Consider the following 26,295-nt stretch of genomic DNA (forward strand, 5'->3'; position numbering starts at 1 on the left):
TTTGAATACAAATATTTTATCCATGGCAATTTTTGTTTTTAATATAATATACATAATTTATTTGATTCCGTTTTTTTGCTCCTAAGTGTAGTAGTAATGTTAAACTGTCTTAGGTAGATATTTAAACTGAGTGTTTGTCTTCAAATTCTCTATACGTTGCTTAATAATATTAACTTGAAAAAGTGAGGTAGGTCAGATGCTGGGAATTTTCGTTTTTGTCTATTAACTTTCAAGTCTACGATTTTTAAATCTTTTTCTCCCTGTTATCATTTGCTGGAGAAAGAATTTTATTCGATTATCAAAGATGGGCGCAAACCTTTTCTGTTTACGAAGTAAAATTTGGATGAGATAAAATTCGCATTAAAGTGAAAATGTCCAAAAATGCAAATTCGCGGTTTTGGCTCTGTGTCGACGATATTATAATTATCCTCCTTATAACTTCCATAGAATTTATGTAGGTATTAGAGAAAGAAAGATAATTATAATCAAAAAGGTCCTGCAAATTATCTGTACGACAAGTCGTTCTCGAGATATTGAGACATTCGTGTTTTTCAAACGGCACACGTCCCACTAGACCAAACAATACAAAAACTGAGATTTGTACTCGGAACAAATCCTAGTCAATTATGCATCCAAATTTAGCTGACGTCACAACATTTTTCAGATTTCCCCCCCTTGACTGAGTTAAAAGACACTCAGCAGCTATTCATTTTTACTTGTGACTTTACTTTTGAAATTAAAAAATATTGTAATACTGTTATTAACGGTGCCTGCCCTTGTTTTCTAATTTCTAGTAAACCATTGAATCGATTTCAATGAAACTATTTTAATTAAAAATTTAAGATAAATTTTCAAAAATTTGTATCAATTTTGGATTTTTTTATTATTTTTGTTATTTTTTTCTTCGTTATTTCATACCATACCGTAGGTACTATGGATTTACGATTTGGTTTCGATTGATTCTCAGCGCAAACTATGTAATTCGGGATACCTTTTTTCAGAAAGAATATTGCTCACAACTCACATTTACTGGCATTACCAGGGAATTGTGATGTGTGTTCTCTTATATTTTTTTGTGTCGTTTCTTTTTCTCGAGACCGATACGAACAAAAAAAATCATATCGAAATCAGTCAATTCGTTCTTGAGGATGACATCTCAAAAAGCATCTCAATTGAAAATTAATAAGAAAATGAATTTACTTTAAACTTAAAAACTTGACCAAAGTTTTAAATTTTATGATTATTTAAAAAAAAAAACTAAAATTTACTGAATTAGCATATTTGCGTGTCTATTTTTATAATTACATTTTTTATTAACATGCGTCGACTACGAAAATGCGCACAAAACCGACCGATTGAGTAATCAAAAATTATTGTCGATCATAATCAACACTCCTAATAACTATTTTCCAATATGTGAATTTCCGGTTGGTCATTATCGCTCATACTTTGACAACAATAAAAATACCCGGAAATGACACTTTTTGTTTAAAATCATCTTCAATTTTTCAACAACAAAGAAACGAACACGAATGAATGTGAACTTTATTTATATGATATATTTTGTTTTAAACATAACAGTACATGTATGAATATATATTTTTATAGTATCTTTTATATCACAATAATTTCTTTGAAAAGTCTTCAAAGTTTTTAAAATCCAAATTATCATATTTTTCATTACATCTCATTTGAATATTTGTTTTATAAATAATTTTTGATATTTTTCTAGTGTCTATGAACACACATTCACAAATACAAAAAATAAAACTAATATAAAAGTAGGAGTAGAATTATAAGTGCATTGAAATTAGGGTTTCCTCCGAAATAATGAATGATAAAAAATTTGCATCTAATATTTTAGATCATCTTAAAGCATCCAGTGAACAGGATTACAAATTTTTATTAAGATCTTGTATTGAGTTTCTAAAAGTGATTTTTTAAAAAATATTAATATGATAAATTATACCGAATAGAAATAACGTGTGGAATGTGTCGTGCTCTGATTCCCTTTTGATTACAATCATAATATGTTAATTCTTTTGATATTACAAAAATGTACTCGTTCATAGGTACACTTATTCTTCTTTTACATGCAATTTATATTTATTTCTTGTATTACAATAAATTTATCAACGTGCTTTATTTAGAAACTCATTATTAAAGGCTACTTCAGAGGTTCACTTATATACATATATATGTATTTATTTATATTATAAAAATAATTTTATTAGAACAACACGAATAAAGTTGTCCACTATTTAATATATTCAACAATCTATATGGAACCATTTACAAGATATATTTTATTGCATTAAATACAAATATCACAATTATTGCATTTGTTAGCAACTGATTCGTTGGGTCATTCTTCTTTGCAAAATTACACAAGTTGCCACGGCAGTAGCAGTACGTTGAACTCGAACCTGACAGGTTATTTTCCTTGAATTCTTCACAGCCCTCTTTGTAGGGTTCTTCTACTTTATGTTCTACACGCCAAGCACCTTGTTTGAGAACCTTATTTCAAAAGGAAAAAAAAAAAATACAACTATTAAAATGCAACAAACAACACAATGAGAGTATGATTACTTCTTGTTTGTAAGGTTTATTTTCTTTACCTGATCGGTATACTTTTGGCTTGCACATCCTCTGGTCACTGTATCAACAGTTCCATTTTGCAAATATAATCTAGAAATTTTCTTAACACACATCGTTGAATACTGACACTCAGTTATGTATTCATCAGATTCATCGAATTTCGAACACAGAGGTATGGAATTTGTTAGATTGCCTATTTTGTATATTACTGGAGATACTTGACATTTGTAACATTTTATTGCATCGCTAGGTTCTGAAAATAATGAAAAAAAAAATGAGATAGTGGTTAAAATTAAGTTTAAACTATTATGTGGAATAAATTCTAATTTTAATTGATTTTGTTTATTCAATCTTAATTCACTGATTTTGTTTGTTTGTTGTTTGTTTGTTGTTTGTTTGTTTATTCAATCTTAATTCACTGATGGGTTTATTCTTAGCACGAAATAAGAGATCACAACATTTTAATTTTTAATCTGTCATTCTGTTTCTGAGATTTGATGATGTTCACGAAACAATATTTTATTCCATTTGAAGCGTTTAGAAGATGATTTTGCTGAGTTGCATTTTTTTTTGAAATTTGACTTTTTTCATTGATGAAGATTTTAAATTGAAACTGTCTTTGTAAGTCTTTTGTACTACCATATTGCCTTTCGATTTTTTTTTAAGCTGAAGATAAGGTTATTACTTTGTAGTTTTTGTGTATGTAGGTGCAAATGTCATTTGCAATACGCCATATATTAATATTAATATGATGTTTTCTTATCTGGATACGCCCTTTAGTTAGTAAAGAACTGAAGCCAGTAAGGTTCCTTGAAATCTCTTGTTGGTGGGCGTTGAAAAAAATAGAACCAACGCGACGGTTAAAACGGTCTGAGACACTTCCTTCCTTTTTAGCGAAAAAGGTGTGAAAACGGCTGCAAAAATTTCCTATAAACATGTCTTAGACAGTAAATGGAAACCTTTGAACAATACGTTTTTCAATGCGGGAAGAAAGATTTTTCAAAAAGATTCTGTTTCTGCGCAAAAAGTTAAATTCCAAACAGATATGGGGTAGGTTCAGACTTTTGGTTTTTATAAAATCAGAAGGTTGGCCTACTGTTTTTGGTCAAGACTGAAGGGAATAAAATGTTAAACTCTATAAAGGAGTTTTAAATCTCTAAAAAAAAAAACCATTAACAGAAGTACAGAGGAAAATATTTAGAAAAACTTTGATGCCGCAGTAAACTTATAGCCACGACGACGTTTAAAGACTTCTATTAAAGCTATGAATAAAATTATTCCGATTGACAAAGTTTTTTTCCAATGTTTGCATTGGTTCTTTTTTCCTTTTATTCATGAATCAAGAATCTACCTCCTCTAAGTGATCCGCCTGTGGAAATAAATACTATCACCAAATATGTTAGTTCAAAAAATTAACTTTGTTAGGACTAAATTTACATTTATGTCTAATTTTAAGAATGCTTATGTCGAACTCCAAACAACCAAAAATTCGATCTACAGTCGACTTGCAGTCGCTACTTTTTCCTTAAATGAATTCAAATGAAAAAAAAATTCGCTACGTTTTTCCGAAGAATCGATCCTATTTAAATCTCTTTTTTGAGACGGATTTATACAGATTTTCACACACACTATAATTTTGACAAACGCAAAACTTCAAACCAAACTAAAATTTTGTTAAGATATGAAGAACTAGAGCCAATTTTTGTTTATTTGTAAAATATAAATCATTTTTGGTAGAAAAATTAACAAATTTTACGGTGTTTTGTTCTTAGATACTATGAAGTATTTCCTAAACAGAGAAGAAGTATCGACTTTAGTAGCGATTTTAGTAGCGACTGCAAGTGGTTTTAAACGCAATAAACTTAGAAACGAATTTACGTGCGACCATTTACCCTGTACCAACAATTAGTTGCAAGAATTTCAGTTATTACTACCAGGGTGTTATGACCGTTTGTTAATCATTTAAAAGCAGCTTAGGAAATATTTCGATAAACGAGCATATGGTCAGTAATTTTAGTTTTTTGTTGATATCTAATGAATTAAATATGTAAGAAATAAGACACTTACATCTGCATTCTTTGCTTTTGTCAGAATTGTCAGTATTACAAAGCTACATAAGTTTGAATTGCGAAAACTGAATTTAACTTAATCATATATCTACATATTTCAAAAATATCCCATGATTTTGAGTCAATAACTTACATATATGTTAATTTTCATATTGCAATATAGGAAGTTATTATAAATCTCTTTTTATATTTTTAATTCTTATTCCAAGCGTAACTGGTTAAAAAGAAAATATAATAATCATCAACTTAAACCAAGAATAACCAATAAAATCTTGGCCTATTCGAAAAACATGTTGAGAATAATAAATCTTATAAAAGTTGTATCAAAGTAATAATGAATTCATCTGAGACAGACGCATTTAAATCGGCCTTTTATAATTTCTTTTGGCGCGCATAACAATAAAAGATTAAAAAGTGATTCAGATGCTTACAGCAGTATAAATGAACATGAACGTGACCATTGTGCGAGTTTGTTATTCGTTTTTCAGAAAAAAAATTGGCACAAGATCATTAGTAATGTTTTTTTTTGTTGTATTTTCAAATAAAAATAAATATTTTAAAATTATTAAACAGCAGTACGACGATAGTCGACAGTAAAATAAAAATAATTAAAAACAGATGAAGGTTCATTATACCCCAGAGAAACTGTAGTGAATCATTTACGTATAGGATCTACTTTTGTTTCTCTTTTTGTTGTAAAAAAAACTCGGGATGGGTGCCTTTCGTCAGAAAGAGGAAATATAAAAAAAAAGATTGGTGATAAAGAAAGAAAGCGTAAACAGTTTTTTTTTTTTACTTCTTTTGTTATTTTTTGTTTTGTTTTTTTGAAAGAGCTGGTATTCGTAATTTTATCTATCAAGATGATAAATATACTGAAAGCTCCATAATTAACAACATTGAGAACAAATTAGGTAATTAAAAACTCGACTACAATGGAATTAGTTTTCAATTTTTTTTTTTTTTTTTTTGGTTTTGTTGTTTTTTTTTTTTTTTTTGAGATAATCGACATCGTAATAAACACAAAGACAATCATGTGTATGTAAATATTTTTGTTGTAATATTTTCAATTATTTTTGTTCTCAGTGAAGTGGGATAGCCGATAATGGTTCAATGATCGATTATACATTTAAAATTAAAATGCAAATGAAAATACCTCTTGTTCTTCAATGCAATTTTCTGTTTTGTGTTCTGCATAAAACAAACAAAAAACTTTGAAGAGAATTCCTTGAATTTTCGGTAAAGGTCAACAATGCTGGACTGCTTCATCTTATAGCCCAGTATGTGGGATGTACGAATTCCAAAGTTAATTAAATGTTTTAAAAGAGTACATAAATAAAATTAATAAATGGCTGTAAAACAATAATTATTATTTTATTTAGACTGTTTTTGATGAAAAATCAAATCATGTTTATTTTTCAACTCAAAACGAATTGAATTTAACTGTGTTCCCATTTTTTTTAGATTTATTCCGTTCTTACAAATGATAATAAAATTCTAAGATTCCGTCATAAATCAGACTTGAATCATTGAAATCTTTTATTATTTTTGTTTTGGTAGGGTTGCTTGCGGCCGCCCCATCGGGGGTGTCTGAAAAAAATCTTGAAACACCAAACCTATCGAACTACTTGATTCGTTTAACGCTTTTTTATAAAATTTATAAAATTTAGTCTTAATTTTAAAATTAAAATTAAGTCCATTTTAATTCTATTTATGTTTTACGTGCAATTATTATTTTGAAAATTTTAAGTCATATTTAAAATAAAAATAGTTTTTAATTTAATTTATGCATTTGAATTTGTTGGGCATTTATGTATTCATTCCCTAATAAAAAACCTTTGAGTTAATCGTGGACTAAGAAATTGGGTCATAAAAACCCTAAATTTATATAATATGTATTTAAATAAAATTAAATTTAAAAAAAATAGGTACTTAAGTTTTTAATTAATTAGTAGGTACTTGTCAAAAGACCAAAATAGAAAAGTTTGTTTTCACAAAAACGCCTCAAGTAATTTTAATCAAAATAATACTTGTACCTACTGCCGTAAATAAGATCGTACTTTGGAAATTAAAAAAAAAAATATTTTATGAGGTGGTAGTAACGGTTTTGCCATAGAACCGTTTTCTTGAGTTCTGACTTTATCTCAAACGATTTAACAAATTTCAACGAAAACTAATACGTTTAAGTATCCTTAATTTTAAAATTAAGAAAATATTTAAATCAAAAATGTTTGGATTTTTTTTTTAAACCATTTAATGGTTGCAGTAGATAATAAAAATTAACTGAAAACGGTAAAAAGATGTTAAATGCAAACAACGCATTGACAATTTTAACATCTAAATTCAAATTTTCTTAAACCTTAAATCGGCAGCATATTTAAAAATATAGAGGGTTAATAATACAATTAAACTACAATTATTCTAATAAATTTTAACAACCTAAGCACCATTTTACATTAGAGCAAGTTAGTGCTACTTACTCAGCAGCGGCGTATTGAGGGGGGGCTCAGGGGGCTCAAGCCCCCCCCAAGCCTCCAAAATCATGTTACTATTAAGCTGATTTCATCATAATCTACATGATTAACTGAAACTTCTTCGTAAATCGTAGAGATTTAGATGCAGCTCAAATGATCGAGCCCCCTCCAAATTCTAAAATGGTTGTTTGTGTTTGTTTGAGTAAGTGCCTTAGTTGACGTTGAGGTTTGGGATTTTCAGGGTTTTAGTCCAATTCAGAATTCTTCAAATAGTTTGTTTGGTATTTTGACGTCGAATTACATCACCGTTAAATTTTGCAAAGCTTCTTATGCAATCACGTCGTATTTTATTGTCTTGAGTATATTACTTTTTTTTTCAAAAATAATATTTTTCTCAAAGATAGTGGAAATACAAATTTTTTATATTTCAATATCTTAGTGGTCAACATAACTAATGGTTTATTTAAGCAAATTCCAGTTTTTGCTTCTGCTTTGTATTAAAAAAGGAACATACATACATATTATTAAAAAATATATATTTCGGATTAAACATCAAGAGAATGACATTGAAAATTAGTTTTTGAGACTTTTACTTTTTGAGCATTCACTTGCGTTACCGATAGTAAAATTAGGTGTTCTAAATTTTTTCGCTCATTTAGATTTTCTGATCGAATTCAATTCGCTTTGTTTCTGCTCGTGAACTTGGTATCTTTTTCAATTAATCTCCAATTTTTGGACAAAATATTGTCAAAACTTATATTTTTATTGTTTTGTAATGTTTATTTGTTGTTAATTTAATACAAAATACATAAAACACATGAGGCATGAAATATCATAATTCATCACTGCCTCTGTGTTTGCAACCTCTTTCGCTTTACACTTTATCTAATTCATTTTTATTTGAAAATTTGCAATAATATCGCCCATGTTCTGCATTTCACTTACATATTTCATATGTCTCGCCAAATGTGACTTCTTATTTTTTCTTTTAAATTCTGCTTTATTAAGTTGCCAATAAATTTGCATCCATGTTCAAAGTAGCAGTAATTTAACTTTAGAAACAAAATAAAAATGGATAATCCTTTAGTTTTGACAGTTCGAAGCATTTTCGAAGTTTTCGAAATCGATCGAAGATCAATTTCACGTGAAATTGAAAAGTGATGCCAGTTTACTTTCGGTCGAATTGCGGAAATATAGGCATTTATACCGAAAAAAGTGACGTGATAGGAATAAATCTGTAAACAGTTTTGAATTCAGCACATGAAAAAGTTCGAACGAAAAAATGTTTTTTTTAAAGACTACTAAACACCTTGCTGTTTGTGTAAAATGTTTGGGAATCAAGAACTTGGAAAAATAGCTAGGTACTTCGAATGTGAAAGGAGGAGACAGTAGTACGAAGTTGTCGGGAGCAGCAAAATGCTACTATACGACTTTCAGTACCGCAGCACAGCGCTTTTCTCTCGATCAAAGATGAATAAAAAAAGAGACAAATTTTTTACCTTATCAAAAAATTTTGAAAAATTTTCAAGCCCCCCCCAAATTTTTTTCTGGATACGCCACTTTTACTCAGTCTTGTATTTTATTTCAATTCGTCTTTGTAGAATGAATCAATAAAACCATTGTTATTTTTTTTCTAAAAATTCATCAGTCGTTTCTCCATATATATCGATTTCTCTTAGGGCTCAAAACCATTTATGAACGTATTTTAGTATTCTTGAACAAATTTCATGCCTCAGTTCATTTTGTATGAGTTGCATAGTTAATGTATTTAAATAAAATACACGTTCAACTCAACTATGCATTTTAATTTTAAATCCAGTTCCTAAATACCACTACGAAAATATCAGCACCAGCTAGTACAGTTAAACAAAAAAAAACCTAATTTGAAGTATCCAACAAGAGAACTTTCCATGAACTTTATTCTATTATCAATTCTATTGTATCTTTTGGCATCAATAAAATCTAATTTAATTTTATTTCCACTTTCCCAAACAAATACAAAAAGTTTCACAGTACATTTGTACCTATATATAAGAATGAAAGAAAGTTGAAGTAACATTCAAATTTAATTCCGCTCTCTTAAATTTAATTGAATGCTTGAAATCGATTTTCTGCTCAAAACAAAACAAAAACAAAAAGTAGAACTATTTTTGATATTCAAAATGCATAGCACAAAACATAGAATATTGTTACAAAAATAGAACACGCGTGACTGTCAGTTGAGTTCATATTTAATCAATAGTAACACAACTTAAAACAAAAGTGTTGTTGAAGGTCATGGTAGATTAGGTATGAACTCGAATAGTCACACACGATTTAATTGTTATTTTTTTCTGAGTAATAAAATCAACAAAAAAGATAATTATATTTCATAAACAAAGAAAGAGCACACAATTTCAGAACATCAAAAAAGTATTACATTTGCATTTATTTTTTACATACAATTTTTTTTTTTGTTTCACATTAATACATAAATGTTAAATTTATGTCCTAAACCAAAACATCAATAAAATATTGTTCTATTTTACTCTTACTTCTTTATTTTGTTTTACTTAACTTATTACAATTGTGCCACAAAATGTCACCATTAGTGACACTTCGAATCTACGCAAACAAAACATTTATGAAAGAAAACATAAACTAGAATTTCAGTAACCGTGGGTAGATTCGACCTTGAACTTAAAGTTTGGAAATTCAAAATTATGTGTGTAGATTCTCTTAATTTTTCTCTTTGAGTCTCTTTTTCAAAATTACCTTTTTCTCTTTATGTCTGCATGTTTATCTAATTTTTTTTTTCACCTGTGTTGTTCTGTGTAAACAAAATAAAACAGTAACAATTTGTTGGGGTAAACTTGGAGCCAAAAAAAAAAACTCAAAATTAATTGGTGTAAATTCCTTAACACGAAGAATCATAATGAATGTACTACATTTTACGTAACATAAATTATTAATTAATTTTGAAGTGAAAGTTAGTGTGTACACACAAAATTATATACCAGATTATATATTTTAATTTAATTGCACACGCGAGTGCAAAACAAAATTTTATGACAAACAGATATCTGAAATTTTGAACAAGAAAATTTATTCAAGTTTTGTATTTATTTTGCGTCTCAAAATATCCTATCCTATATTTTTATTATCATGCCGATTGCTTCAACAGTCTTTGAATATTTTGTGTGTTATTTTTTATTTATCTAGCGAATATTATTTGATTTTTCTATATTCCCAGGAGCGGTTTTATAATTTTGAGGGCATAAGGCGGTCTAAATTACTTTTTAAAAAAATCAGGATTTAGATTTTCAATGAGCTTTTAGAGAGAAATATTGCTATCCTTTTCTATTGAATAAAACTTAAAAACGACTGGCTAAATTAAATTTTATCATTGTAGAGTTTTTCTGGTTATATGTATTGTTTTAAATTGAGTATTTGATAAAAAAAAAGTACCATAATTTGCAAAATTTCGAAGAAATGGTTGCAAATTTTACTCAGTTTTTTAAAACATAAATACAAAAATGGAGCTGAATAAATATTCTACCCTGTCCATTAGGGTGGTCCAATTTTTTGGTTTTTACATTTCCGTTGTTCCCCACTCAAAAATTGGTTGCATATCGTCCCGTTTCTGCTTGAACCTCGTAAGTACATTTTTTTAAAAGATTTTATTTTCTGTCAAAAATTGCTCTAAAACTTACAGAAATACAGAATACAAAGGTTTAATTGTAGAATCAACTCAATCAATATGTCTAAATCATAACCTGATTTCCCTTTGTTCAATTCATATTATTAATTTTGAGAAAAATGTATATTTATTTTAAGAACTGAACAAAATTTGTTTTGTAGATACGTGGTTCAGGCAGAAACGGGACGATATGTGTTTTGTATTACACACGTGAAATTTCAGCTTTTTAGGTGAAGTGTAAGTGGGCGCTCAACAAGCTCAAAGTTTTTGCTCACATGCTGTTATAGCTGGGTCCTTATGCCTAATAATTAACTCTTGTTTTGATTTATCAAGTGGATTAAGTTATGATGTGGTAAAGTTTTTCATAAAAAACCAATAGTTAAGTGATATTTTCACAGATAATAGTTTTTGTTCATTTAAATTCGTCTGTAAGTATTTTTTGCTTAAAGTTAACAAAACAGAATTAATCAATGAAATACGAGCTAGTGACTCAAAACCAAAGAAACATGAAAATCATTTACATGGTTGTCGGGAACATGCGTGTTTATCATGTTTAAGCCAAATTCCAACCTCAAGCCAAGTCCTAATACAATATAATCAGATATTAAGGGTAAGGTAAGGGTAACAAAGTCTAATATTCCAAAGCTGATGAGCGCCCTCTTCCTTTTACTTTTGAGGGCTAAAACTTTCAGCATGTGTTGGTATTGATATCTGTAGCAAAATAATGCGTGGGGAACTAATGAATTATATGGTTTATTTTTTTGCCTTATAACGTGGACCACACTACTGTCCATATTGCAATTAAGACAGAAAATTTTTTCAAGCCAATGAAAAAATAAAAAAAAACCACCGATATTTCGAATTTTGTTACGGTATTCATCAGGATTGCGTGATGCACGTTGCTTGGAAAAATGTTTTATATTTGATAGAATGAGCTTCAAATAGCTACATATTTCAAGCACTCTGATACGACCATATTTAAAAAAAAATATACCGTAAAATCCCTGAAATTTTGTGGTGTTTACACTTTAACTGTGCCGATACATTGTTAAAGCGAATTCTTCAGAAGTCATCATCCATCTCATTTAATTGTGTCAATTACATATAACTTTCTATTGTTGCTAATCTATTTAATAAGTATTTTGTAATTGTTTTCAATACATTAAATGATTAATTTTGTATCATTATAATTAAAAATCTAAACTAAATAGTTTATTAGCTTTAATTAAAAGAGAATGTAGAAGTTAATGGAACCTGTACCTGTGTGCAATGTTGCAATGTTTTCGCTTTTTGCTACAAATGTTTTAAATATAAGAAACCCAATCGCAAAATCTTTTCCTTTTTCTGTCGCACCCGTGACATTAAAAAAAAAAACCGGTTTATTAAAAAACAAAAATTGAATATTCGAAGCAAAACTGAATAATTTAGCTTAAAATTATAAATTTCTAAAATCTTGCAACCTATACTGTTCAAATATTTTCAACGTCAATTTCAACTAAAATTGTTCTAAGAAATTTTGTTTAGATAAAAACATATAAACATTATCTACATAAACACTATATAAACACTTAAGATTTCCCCATTTTAAATGATTAGTTAACAAATAAAATCAATTACTTTAAACAAAAGAAAGTAGCTAGATATCATCTTGAGCATAATTAAAAACTCTTTGTGTTTATCTCTCCGTCATATAACAATATACACTAGGTATCCATAAAACTATAATGTAAAAACCGGAAAGACCCCATATTACGCATATATACGAGTATGTAGAATGTACTTACTCTTTTATATACATTTTGAAACATAAACCTACTCAATCACATTCAAAATAATGAACTCATGTTAATCTACATCCACTCATTAAAATAAAAGAGTCAACAAGTGGAATCACGATGACGATGATGACGTGACGTGACGAGGCGTACTCAAATATGGGGAGGCTCTCTTTGTAATAATTGGGGTGGTCACTTTTCATCATAATAATAACAACAACATGTAACCTAGAAATAGAAAAAAAATTGGAAGAAATACCCACACGAATAATTTGTGTATGAAAATGAGAGCAAATCAGATACAAAAAAATAAATAATCATGAATGTGAAAATTGTAACACCGAGTGATATAATTCAAATTCATTCTTGAATGACTTAGTGACAGAATTATTATGGCGCGATCCTTTTAAAATGAAAAACATGTCTGATTGTCGTTAACACTTTGATCAGATGAAAATCTTATTACAAATGGAAATTTATCTACTAATTTCTAAGGAAGTGGTATAGATTGTGTACTACTAGAGCAAAAGAATTTTAAGCATTCCATGAAAAATTGGCTTTAGATTTTGTTTTGACACCCTTGAAACAAACTTGTTACATTTTTTTGTATACACATTTAGACAATCTTTTAATAATTCGTTTTTTTTTTTGCAATAGAAGAATAGAAAATTTGAAATAAATTAATTGATATTCTTCGAAATCTTCCTTTTTTGTCAAACCCGTGACGGGAAAAAACCCATGTTGATTTTCAAAAATAATTGAGTTCCCATATTTTTCTTTGCAAGGTTTATTTAATTAACAAATTGTGAACTTGCTATTAGAAAAGTCTATGTGAGTTATGGTTGAAATTTTAAAGTTAAACAGTGTGTGTCACCCGTGACGATAGAATTTCAAGTTCCACTTGGAAAGAAAAAAGAAAAAAATACATTATCAAACATTTTTTTTTAATACATACAAACTTAAATATTTTATTTCATGAAAATCCAGATTTTTATATTTTTTTATTCAAAAATCTTGGGTCATATTTGTTGATCCTTGACAGAAAACAAAAAGTGGAAAACCGAAACTCTGATTTTTTTTTTAACTTGCGAAATTCACTTTTTGGGTACAATTTTATATTTTCAGTTTTTCAGGTTTTCATTGATCGTAGAAGAAAAATTAAAATTATTATGTCTGGCAAATTTTTCGATTATATCTGTATTAAAAAAGTTAAAGGTCAAGAAAAATTAAAATTATTATTTCCTTAAGGGCACATTTGAACACTCCATATAAAATTTTAGTTTATCAATCTCTTATTCGATATTTGAACTCGTCAACACCATATCCATAAACGTCAATGACTTTCCTTGGTTAACTCAGCTGGCTTTCAGATTTATAGGTGGAAGGTGATTTGCATAGTAGTTTTGCATTATTTCAATTTTTTAGTTGGTAAGATCTAAAAAAAAATTAGTGCGCGATTTCAAAACGCAATACAATTTTTGTTAATGTTAAATAAAACATTTTTTTCTGCGACCTACAGAAATTGACAAAAACTAAAATTCAATACTGCGGATTGAAAGGTGAATTTCACAAGTGTGAAATTAGGTTTTGCTCAACTCTCCTATCGCATTAAAAAAAAAGTGGGGCTGTCACAAAATCATCGGTCGGAATATTATTAATGCACTTAATCACCCCTGTTACGAAAAACGTTTTAATGAGTTACATTTGAGTGAAACAAATGAGGCTTTCAGAATAATAATGGGTCAAGTACATTTGAAATTTGTGCATTACTTTGAACTTTGAGAAGCTTTTTCTCTAAGCTAAAGGAACTTTTGAAATAAATGTTTCACAGATCAAAAGCTCTATATCTCCAGAATGTTCTTTCATACTTTTTGATATAAAACGAAACCCTTAATTTTTAAGACCTTAAAACATCCAACCTGTAGAGGAGTGGACTTGACCAATAATTATTCAGAACGCCTCAAATATCGCTGTAATGGAAAAAATAAAATGTACAGTTTTTTTTATTTGAATGACAACTTCCGCAACAAGAGCGTGCCGTTTTCTTGGTCTTTAAGTACAAAAGACTTTTGAAATCAGAATGATTCACCAATTCACTTAAATCACATACTGATTTATCGGAATCATTTTTGTGTGGTAGGTAAATCCCAATCGAGTTAATAACGAAATGAGTAATATAAAAATATTGCTCATAGAATGTTTATAACATCGATTAAGGACTAAGTAGATTTAGTTTAAGTTTGTTTCGTCCATCAACTTTTGAACTAAATTTCTGATAAATTTTATTCTTATCCGTATCAGTCCAACTAAGAGTTATCACTTAAATTATTTTTGAATCGATTTCATGATATTTTAAAAATAATAATAATAATAATACTAATAAGTACGTAGTTGTTGTCTACATCATATCATCATTTAAATGTATCCAAATGACATCTAAAAAGCCTTCAATTTAAATTGGTCCCAAAACAATAAATGACAAGTTGATAATGACCTTAAATAAACAAAAGTGTCATTTTGATTATCAGCAATCAATTTTATTACCTAGACGATTCCACAACATTCTTCAAACTTATTTAGTAAATTACGTACATATCTTAAAACTAAAGTCTTGTTGAACACAAAAAATTTTCTCAGCTTCATGACACAATAAAATCAAAATCTAACAAAAAACAACTTCCCCGGTGCTACACGCAATTTCGAAGAAAACAAACTCACATTCTTCGAGAAAACTAAAAATACATTTGGAAAAAAAAATAACTTGCAGACATTCTCCTAGGCATCGGCTGCATCTTAGATCTCTCGAAAGTTATGACTCATTCGTTTGGCTCATTCAACCGGCTCTTGTTTTTTGCCGGTGTCCAGTATAATATACCTACCAATTTAACTTTACATGTTTTTTCTTTTTTTTTGGAAAATTTCCTTAGTCATCGAAGACAAAGTACAAAAAAAAATCTTTTCTTTTTGTGACGTCTTTGATGTGAATTTCATCAAACCAGTTTAGTCAGATGTGACACTCACTATACTACCTCCATTATTCCAATAAAATAAAAAATCTCGCTACAACTTTCAAAACTTTTTTTCGTACATGTTCAATTCATTGTTGCAAAATCTTTCGAAAGTTATCCAACGGCACAACTATACGGGATTATTTTTTTTTTTTGCTTTTCCCTATCCGCCATCAGCTTCAGCAGCTTACAACGTCGACGTCATTTTCCAGGTCAATGATGTTCACATTATAATGTTTAGATCTTGCAAATAACACATGTAGATACAGTGCAGTTCACTCAGATAGACAAGTTTAAAAATTAAACATTTTCCTCCATGGAAATTTATTTGTACTTTTGTAGGGCGATAACTTTTGTTAGTTGTTGTTTAAGATAAATAAGACGGTATTTATTAATAAAATTTTCAAATAAACTATATTAAGCTTCAATAACACTGGTTAACAAAATTAAAATTTTTTTTTTTGTTGCCGAAACAAAAATATACTTCTCTGAAGGTTTTTGGTGTGCTGAACTCGAATCCGAAGTCAAAAAAAATTAATCAGCTCCCGTTTTTGAAATATTACCGTTAGAAAATGCAGTACTTTGGACGTTATTCTTTTATATAAGGAAAATTGTTTGAGCATATCTAGTAATGGTTTTGAAAAGAACTATTTTCCACTTTTTTAAATCTGTTTAAATCTTTCCGATATCTTTTTTATTGCCCGAGATATCCTCAGTTGTTTGGTATTTTTATAAATTTTATAACGTCATTATCTACTTTATGATGTATGAAGCCAAACCAACTTACTTCATTTTAAGATATCTCGGGCAATACAAAAGATATTGAAAACATTTAAACAGGTATCCAAAGATGGAAACAGGTTCTTATAGAAACCGTTACTAAATATGCTCAAACAATTTTCCTTATACAAAAGAATAAGGTCCGAAGAACTCAAAAAAACATTTTTTTAGCGTTTTCTAACGGTTATATCTCAAAAACGGGAGCTGATTAGTTGTTTCTGACTTCGGATTCAAGTTCAACACACCGAAAACCTTTAGAAAAGTATATTTTTGTTTCGGTAACAAAACCCTTGTAAACCAGTGTAATTTATCTAATCACCCAAAGTTATTAAATAGCGGTACATTTTCTAAAAAAACCCGTAAAAATGCCTATTTTGATAGCTTTTCTAAATTGATCTCAAATGTAAGAAAACATTTTTTTTTTAACAAAGTAAACTAAATTTCTTTGTAGAGAATTAAATGAAATTTAAATTTATCCTTGAATTTTCTGTAAAGTGATCCTTTGTTGAGGTATTGATAGTCAAAGTCAAAAGTATGGTTTTTGGTTTGATGACTGATTTTGCAGTCTAAAAAAAATCGTAGAAGTTTGAAACAAAAAGAATCTTGAAGCTAAATAAATAGCCTTTCTAAAAAAAAAAGAAAATAAAAACAAAATAAAATTGGAAAATTTTTGTTTTTGAACAGTTCTAATGATTTAGCTACCATTCGAAATAAAATATTTGGTACTAAAATAAGAAGAATATAACTTTCACATGCTTTTTGTTTTGTCATGGTACGATCGTTTTTTACTTACAAAAATCACGAATTTTGTGTCCCTTTAATTTTGTGGGCTATTGTATATTAGACTGATTAAAAAAAAATGGACGCGGAAAATTAATTAAAATAATTTTTAGTTGAAAAAATGAATAATTCGAATTTATTGAAGAAATCTAATATGATAGTATTAGGGGTTTGAGAGTTATATAAAAGGATCTGTGAAACCAAAACACAACATAGAATACAAATATTCGAAAATTTTGCCAAATTTTTGAAAAACCTAATAATTTCGTCAAAAAATCGGAAAAAAATGAGAAAAAATTACTTTTTATATTTTAAAGTTAAATAACTTCGAAACGCGGTGGTAAATCAAAAAAATGAATAAGACTATTTTTGTATTTTCTTTTTATAAAAGAAAATGATTTTGTCTAGCCTTTTGGATTAACCAATAAAAAGATAAAAAATTCTAAACACAAATACACAATCTTTCCCATACAAATCGTATGGGAAATAGAAATTTGCGATGCGGCGGTACTAAATGTTAACATTAAGGGCTGAAACTTTTACAGTATTTTTTTTCATCATTTCCAACAATATTTTCAACAATGCTTTGCACAAAAAAAAAAAATTTTGAATCAGTCTATTGTACCTATATGATAGGTAACATTTATGAAAATTTTAACTGTTTCGTACAGACAAAACTTTGGTTTAATTCTCAAATAACAAAAAATCTCTAATCTCAATGATTCTGGACATTCTCAAAAGATTAAACCCCGATCATCAATATCTTCTATTAAAAAATTATTACTATAGAAATTCTAAACCGATAAGTGTTAGTTAAAGTTTGTTCGGACAGTAAAATTCATGATTTTGAATCTAATCCTTTTATTTGAGCAGTAATGTCGTTTTCCATTTGCCTTCGAGACTTTTTCTGGAAATGAAAAATTAAATCTGTTTTTGTGATTGTGCACCATAAATGTTCATGTAAAAAAAAAAAAAACAGTAAAATGTCAACCACAGATTAGTATGTGTGTAAGTACGTTTAAATCTTGAGATATATGCAGAGTCAGATGTTTTAATCTCGATTAGATTGTTTTTTAATCTGAAGTAGGTAGCAAATGGCACATACAATTTGAGAATTTATTTGAGATTTTTCCTGTCGTCACCACCTCTTTAAGCTGTGAGATTCAGAAATTCGACTCCGAATCGGCAAATCGAAGACGACATAACTTTAAGTAGCCAGATCTTTAACATCAAATGTTAACAAATTTAAAGCCGCATATTTGTTTTTTGATTATAATTAACTATAATTTCTAAAGAGGTAAAATGAGAAGAACTCTCAAGAAGTACATCTTGAATCTCAAAACTAAAAAATAAAAAAAAAACAATTTTAAAAAACTTAGGTGCTTTTTTATCTTCTTAAGAAATAACTTCGAAGCGTCAATAATCTAGAAAAAAATGGTAAAAAAAAAACACCTTGAGAGGTGAATATTTTTTGCTTCCACACTTTTTCGCTCCAAATAAGCTGATTAAAAAAATTCAGTTTTATTTTTATGTCTCAAGTTTCAAGGAAAAACAAAATCCTGAAATTCTTGTTTTACTGTACTACTTGAGCTTAAGCTGCTTATATTGCTTTTGGGCAAAGTAAATAACACGATGTACCACTCAAAATATACGCGGGCGGAGATCTATGACGTTTTGTAGAGCTAGTCGCACTGATTACGAAACGGTATTTAAAAAGTCCCTAACACCCCCAAAATCTGGAGTTAGGGGAAAAAAACGGTTTTTTTACCTATCCATGAAAAAAATCTAGCTTCGTCAAATTTTTACCCATTTTCGATTTTACAGTTTCTAATAGGAGATAAATATACCTTTTCAACAATGTATAAAACATGGAACTCGGTTAAACCACCTAGAATTTATAAGCTGTCAAAGTTAAAAAAATCCGTTTTTTTCGTCATTTATCCAACTTCTACATCAAATTAAAGTATATATTTTCACAACAGCATGCTGTTTTAAAAATATATTCTAAAATAATATTTATTTCCAAATCAAACGAGGTATTTTTTATGAAAATCAGTTTAAAGTTGGCTTAGAAAAAAAAACGTTTCTAAAAAAAATTATGAAAATAAAAAAAAATCATTAAAAAACAACGGCAACACTTACAGTAATAAATGATACCATTTCCGAAAGGCAAAATTGTACATTTAATTATAATTTTTAAATCAATATATTATAACCAATAGTTTTTGAAATAATCGATTTCAAAGTTAAAAATAGGCGAAACAAAATTTTTAAAAACTCATTTTATACTATTTTGTCCAGACTGTGAATTTTAATAAAAAAAATTACTTAAACAGGAAACTGCTTCAATTGATTCCTTATCGAACAGTGAAAACTATATGTTTCTATGTCTTCTGGTTTTTGAGAAAATTGAAAATTTGACGAAGCTAGATTTTTTTCAATGGGTGAAGGTAAAAAAAACCGTTTTTTGCCCCTAGCTCCAGATTTTGGGGGTATTGGGGATTTTTTAAATACCGTTTCGTAATCAGTGCGACTAGCTCTACAAAACGTGATAGGTCTCCGCCTGCGTATATTTTAAAACTTCATTTTTGTAACACCGTGTATTGCTCATGTTAATACTTCTTCACCTAATCCCAATAAACACAATTTCCAATCGGCACAATTCCCCAACTTACCTTTAGTCGAAAATTACATACATAAACTAAATTTTTAGTGGGAACTCCGATATATGGAGGTTTTACAGCTTCAACGGACCAAGTCAAACAAAATAAAAAATTGAAACCTGGTACCAAAACATGCGCAAGGTTTAACTCTATTAAGATTTGTTATTAGTTTGGTTCAAGAAAAATTTTCCCCCTTAGATTCAATGGTAGCGTATTTACTTCAACTCGCTATATCTCCGAATTCACTTTTTGGGACTTGGTTCACTTCAACTCTTAGCCCTCCAATGACCTTATGTAGACCTTTTTCTAACAGAATTACTTTAAAAATTTGTACTGATATCAAATAATATGTTTGCAAAATCATCAATCGAACCGCACTGTATCCATTGAATGTTGTCATTTTCACCCGCCCCAAATATTCACATCGACCATGTGAAACTAATTAAAGATTAAGATGGCTCCCCACATTTGGCAAATTAACTATTAATGTTGACAGAGAAGGCAATTAGAATTTAATGGTATTTAATACCAAAATTCCAAAAAAAATCTTGTGTCTAATACTCTTCCAAACCGTTATAAATGTCTTTATCAAAATGTATCCGAAACATTAAATAAACACAATTTAATTTTACAAACCTATGAAAACAATCAATATCGCTAAGCTAAGCGATAAGAAACCAAAACAAGCGCCTATGGTATCCTTTGTTCTAAAATACCACTTCATTATATTTTTGTATTATTTGTGTAAATACTTAAATTTATTTGTTTAGTCTTTTTCTTGTATTTCAATCTCACTAGCACAAGACTTGCATATTATTTTTTTTTTATTTTATTTTTGTATCTTTTTTTAAGAAGATACTACTTGTAGAACCTCTTTTGGCAAGAATTATTATGTTAATTTAAAATTTTAATAGTCAGTTCTTTTTTGGGGTTAAAATATATAGATTAACCGTATAGTATCCGGATTTCGATAAATGATAAATGATTCGTATCGGAATACAGTGTATTAACGTATCTGTATCTTATTTCTTGGTTAAACACAAAGATACACGACGACGGACAATACTAAAGAGAACAAAAAAAATCAAGTTGGTAGAAAAGGCACGATTTTTTTTATTTTTATGGTTGATTTTGTTTGTTTGTAGTTGTTTTATACGTAAAATTAAAAAAAAAATAAAACTTAATAGTAACTAAGCACCCGGCGATGATAGCGAAATGATAGAATGTTGGAATTTATGTTGAAAGTATAATTTTTTTGGCTGTGTGGCGGGCGTCCTCTTATTCAAGCGAAATGCTTGCTATCGCATTGAGGACTGAAATATAACTGAATTCAATATGTTTTTCTCACAGCTGATGTAGCTGGTGCGTATAGCAAAAGTAGTGATTTTTAAGAGAATTCTATGGTTATATGGCATGACATTTGGTATAACATAATTCATGAGAGCTTGAAATTTGTAAAAGCCATTCTATATAATAATTATCATGATAAAATGTTACTTGCGCTGCGCAGCGTAACCATAAGAAACTCTTTTTCAGTCTCAGCTTCTCAGTAGAAAAAGTACATATTCAGCGTTATCGTGTGTTGGTTTCTATAGTGCTCCCAATAAGGTAGCAAATGATATTTAAAAAAAAAATGCAACAATTTATCGTGTTACTGGATTTGTTTGGCGGAATGATCATCCCTTTTGGGTTTATTATAAAAGTAGATATGTTAGATAATATGCAAATTCAAATTGGTAATACGCTTATAAGTACTTGCTATTGTATGTTATTCAATTTGCTTACAGCCTTGAAAAAAAGCTTAAACGATGCTGATTAAAAGGTTTCATTTTTCTTGATTGAAATTTTGTTTACGAAAACGTTTTTTTTTACCAACGTTAAAATTGAGAAAATTTTACACTTTTTTTTTTTTAAATACAAATGTTAATTATTCCTATGTTCGTAAATTTTTTTTAGATCATAAAATCTTTTTTTACGACCTGGTCGTCATACATAATCAGCCCTATTCTGGTATTCGATTCACGTGAAAGTCTAAAATAGAACTGTTTAAAAATTGGTTAAAATTAAATCTAGACAATTTTTTTTTTCTTTAGAATTTCTGAAACAGACGGGAACAACACTATGCTATCGAAAGTTTTTCAAAGCCAATTTGACATGATTAAGAAAGGGAATTCTTCGATTCACGTGAATAGGGCTGAATATTTTCATATATGTACATTAACAAAATTTGTCTTAAATCCTGAGCAGGCATTAAGAATTCTTTAAAGTTTTTCCTCGACATTTCGATAAGAAAAAGGTAACGAAGATAGAAATAATTCTGACTTAATTTGTACCTATATAAAAAAGATTTTAAACGATTAAGTAAATTGCTTTAGCCATTTTTGTAAGTTACTAAGTCAAAAAGCATACGGATTTTTAACTTAGTAACTTAGTAAGTGGCTTTAGCAGTTTACTAAATCGTTTAAAATTTTGCGCTATAGTATTTAAGTGAAGAATAAATTTTCATTCTTCTAGTTTTATGATTTTATAAATATTTTTCAGATGCCTTATTGTCCCAATCATGAGTTTATTTTCGTTTTAATTTAAGATAAAACAACGAAGAAATTTAAAATTTTCAAACAAAAATTAAAAAACAAATTTAAATGGCCTCAAATGATAAGAACCTCGAGCTACAGCCTAAACTACTGAAGCGATTTTCTTCAAACTTGGTAGTTAACAGTTTTGGGTGATTCCCTAGAGGAGAAATTGAAGTTTTTTTTTAGGACCAAAACTAACGGTACCTGTCATATAACGGAAACAGAAAAGTTGATGTATTTCAATAACGGCTCTAACGATTTTGATTAAAATGTTTCTGCTTACTGTTACAGATAAGAGCCTGTTTTAATAATAAAAAAAATATTTTTTGTACCGTTATTAACGGTACCTGCCATAGAACGTTTTTTTTGGATTTATGGATTTCTCAAAAACGACAAAACAGATTTCGACCAAATTTTTAATACAGAAACGTTTAAACAATCATTTTAATTTTTCAAAAAAGACATTTTTGGATTTTTAAAAAATATTTCAAAATTTCTTTTTGAAAAATCAATTTTTTGGTAATGAGTTGGTGAAAAATTTTGAAATTTTGTTTTTATGTGTAGATTAATTATTTATTCAAAATTGCATATCAACTTTTTTTTTTTGAAAAATGTTAGAAAATTTTTATATATAAAAAATTATTTTTTTAAAAAACGGCTCTAACGATTTTCGAAATTTTTTTCTAAAAATTCCTTTTTATACTAGAAATAAAATGGCATACTTAGTTTTTTGTAAAAGATCATTTAAAACGCCATTTAATTATTTATAAAAAAACAGATTTTATTTTTTTGCACCACTAACGAAATTCCGTGAAAATATCAAATTTTAAATTTTCCCTTATTTTTTCAATGAAAAACCTTAACATTAGAGTAGCTTTTACCATAAGAGCAAGTACGTGCGACCCCAGTCGTGCAATTTATTTGTAATTTTATATTATATAGGGTGTCCGGTTAAAAATGTATAATCCTAAAATGGCTGATAGCTAAACTTATGACTGTACATAAACCAAATAGAAAACATTTCTATCGCAACCAGTTTAGAAAATATATTAGCTTTTTTACGTTCAGTGTATTTTAAATTTCATCATCTTTCGTTTTCGGTTACCACAACCACGAATGAATGAATTTTATAAATTTCTTTTTTTTTTTTTATAATTTTCTACAATAATTGACTTAATACATGAGCATTTAAAAATGTTCATATCTGTTGCACTTTTTCTTTGAAAAAATATTGAAATTTGTTTTTCGAAAACGAATTTCAATATTTTTTCCGCCGGAAGTGCTAAACCTTCACATTGAATACTGTTTTTTTTTTTTTGCTAATTATATACGACAATTTTAACAGTGTTGATGAAGAACATTTTATCTATACATATAAATGTAATACGTTTTTTTTTTTATTTAAATCAAATAAAAACAAAAACTGACCCATCTTTTATAGTAATTTGGTGTGTTTATCTTTATTTTGATTTCATTTCTAATCAATTTTAGATGATCCATAACTTCTTTCATTCATAAATGTAATTTACGACTACCAACTTACAACCTTATTAAACTTCTTTTCAAGGAAATCGAATGTTTTGAAATCTTATCTTTATTTAATTGAAGTCTCAAGTTTCTTCATATTAAAGGTTTTATTTCATCAATGTATACGCACGTATCATGTTTTTCCGTATTATATATTATCTTTTATTAAAGCTTTGCAATTAGTTAATTAAAATTTGCGTGTTAAGAATTACTCATACATGGGTGTGCTAAATAAATTAGGAGAATGAATATTTAAATGATGCTTACCGTAGATTGACTGATGTTAGAAAAAAAGGAAGAAAATTAACGAAAAATATAAAATTAACTTACCTTAATCAATAACATATTTTGCCTATTTAGTACAGGAAAGATAGACTTTTTAGTTCAGATTTGAAAAATTCAGCCTCCCTATATTTCGTTCCACAAAATGCCTGTTTTTTTTTTCTTTTAATTTTCCTGTACTAATTTACCATCATAAACATAAACATTGTAAGTGTTCGCAGGTTTTTTTTTTTTCATTCTTTAATCACTTGACCTCGCACCTGAGTCTCATTAATGGTATAAAAGAAATATCAAATTTGTATGTTCAAACTTATTGCCCACAGCCTAATTTGGCTTACTATCTCATTTGTCAAATGAAATAATTCCCTATACGATTTGAAATTCGAAGTGAGTTAATTTTCCAAATTATCCCATTTGCACTTAAGTGAAAACAGGCAATTATTTTGTTTTCAAAGTTTCAAATGTATAAAGTTTTATAAATTTGTCTCTTAATAGTCCCATCACCAAAATTGTGAGGTGCCCCAACGAGTCCTTTTAGTTACACTTATTTTGTTCAAACATTGAAACGTCAATGTTACATAATATTTAGATGTTTACATAAGCTTGAAAAAAAAAAATAATAAACATGCAACTCCCAAAACTCGTGGAGTGGTTTTGAAAAAAAAATCTCATCAAAATTCTTAAAAAGTTGTAAGAGCTGTGAAGAAAAAAAAGACAAAATTGGTCACTAAAACTATAAACAATACGGTGACTCCCTATGCGGATGTTTAAAGGATCTGTTACAGAAAGCTCTCTAGATTTGCTGATTGCAATGATTTGATTTTAATCCTCAAAAAATAGGCTTAGTTTTGTTCGCAGGGAAATAAATATAAAATTCCCCAATTTTTATTTTTTTTTTTATATAAAAAGCTAACCTGGAAATCAATAAGTAAGGCCCTCTGCTCTTCCAAAAATTCATTAGTTTCAAATGTGGGCTTCAGCCTCGCTAGCTATACACTTCGGTTATTCGACCAATTTTAACCAATTCTTATCTATGGTGTAGTAGTATGAGTCCATCATTTGTCTGAGACAAAGATTCCAACGCTCAGCATATCTGTGCATTAATGGAGCTCTACCCATTACACAATCGATTGACAGCACTAGATACCGCGCTCTATATGCAAATAGTTGCGATACCACTCTACAAATAGGAATTCCGAGTTAATTCACCACGCTTACTCTAAAAGTGGTTTTTTGTCTAAGAAAAACTTGATAGCAACTTCTGATTTCCGCATACTATCGAACAGTCCAGCCCCTTTGAAATCCATTGAATCCGTCTCCACAAACTCTTTGAGTACGCTTATTGTCAATCATCTCTTTTGGATATCGCGCAGTCATGGTACAGAAAAATTCATGGAAATTGTTAAGCTGAAGAACTCGCTAAAAATGTAACAACCTTGCAAATCCTTCCCCAAACTTATCTGTACTTAACCAGGAAGAAAAGTAAACTATTCCACATCCTCTCTATACATACTCCACTTTTCTCCAAGGCGACAAAATCATGACAAAGTGGTTCGACTACTATATCGTCACCTGAATGCAAGATCCAGCTAACTTGATTTTCGTAGTTTTGAGAAAATTTGCAAAAAAAATTATTCATCTGTTGGCCAGACTCCATTTTTATACTGGAAATACTTATAAAACAACACTACAACAACTTTAGGTCCGGAAAATTATTTATCTGCTGTGGCATTTCATTTTTCTTGTGCAAAATATCCTTTTAATAAATAAAAACCATGAATGCTTTGTTCATGTAAAGTACTTTTTAGATCAGTTGTAATTTTTATATAATCTCATAACTTTTTTTTTAACTTTTAGCTCCCCGAACTTGTGAACAGTTTATCCCTGCAAGGTCAATTACCATTGCAAATGTCATTACTTGCTCGTAATTTAGCAATATCCGAACAATTGGTAAAGAACGGAGGTGCAAATATTAATGCATATGATGCTGAAGGTTCGACACTCCTTATAGATGCTATCAAACGTGCTGATGAATTTGCTGCAAACTTTCTGCTTGATCGAAATTGTGAAGTTAATCTTCCACACAG

General features: G+C 28.7%; 2 protein-coding genes across 3 annotated transcripts in view; one reads left to right on the forward strand and one right to left on the reverse strand.

Annotated features, from left to right (window-relative positions):
- LOC129917030 (rabankyrin-5) overlaps positions 1 to 26,295 on the forward strand; it is a 33,620-nt gene that overhangs the window by 4,384 nt on the left and 2,941 nt on the right. The window contains exon 3 of the mRNA XM_055997338.1: positions 26,066 to 26,295. Coding sequence (XP_055853313.1) covers positions 26,066 to 26,295 — 230 coding nt within the window. The remainder of the gene's footprint in view (positions 1 to 26,065) is intronic.
- On the reverse strand, positions 1,857 to 21,132 carry LOC129917056 (uncharacterized). Of its 2 annotated transcripts, none has more exons than XM_055997371.1 (3): positions 20,460 to 21,132; positions 2,619 to 2,851; positions 1,857 to 2,517 (listed from the first exon to the last, which is right to left on the reverse strand). In XM_055997371.1, the coding sequence occupies exons 1-3, from the start codon at positions 20,545 to 20,547 to the stop codon at positions 2,293 to 2,295; spliced, it is 546 nt and encodes a 181-aa protein (XP_055853346.1). In that variant the 5' UTR covers positions 20,548 to 21,132; the 3' UTR covers positions 1,857 to 2,292. The 2 variants fall into 2 exon arrangements, with proteins under 2 accessions (XP_055853346.1, XP_055853347.1); XM_055997372.1 differs by lacking the exon at positions 20,460 to 21,132 and adding an exon at positions 9,696 to 9,813.

The sequence above is a fragment of the Episyrphus balteatus genome, chromosome 3 (genome assembly GCF_945859705.1).
Source record: "Episyrphus balteatus chromosome 3, idEpiBalt1.1, whole genome shotgun sequence".
Classification (NCBI taxonomy): domain Eukaryota; kingdom Metazoa; phylum Arthropoda; class Insecta; order Diptera; family Syrphidae; genus Episyrphus; species Episyrphus balteatus.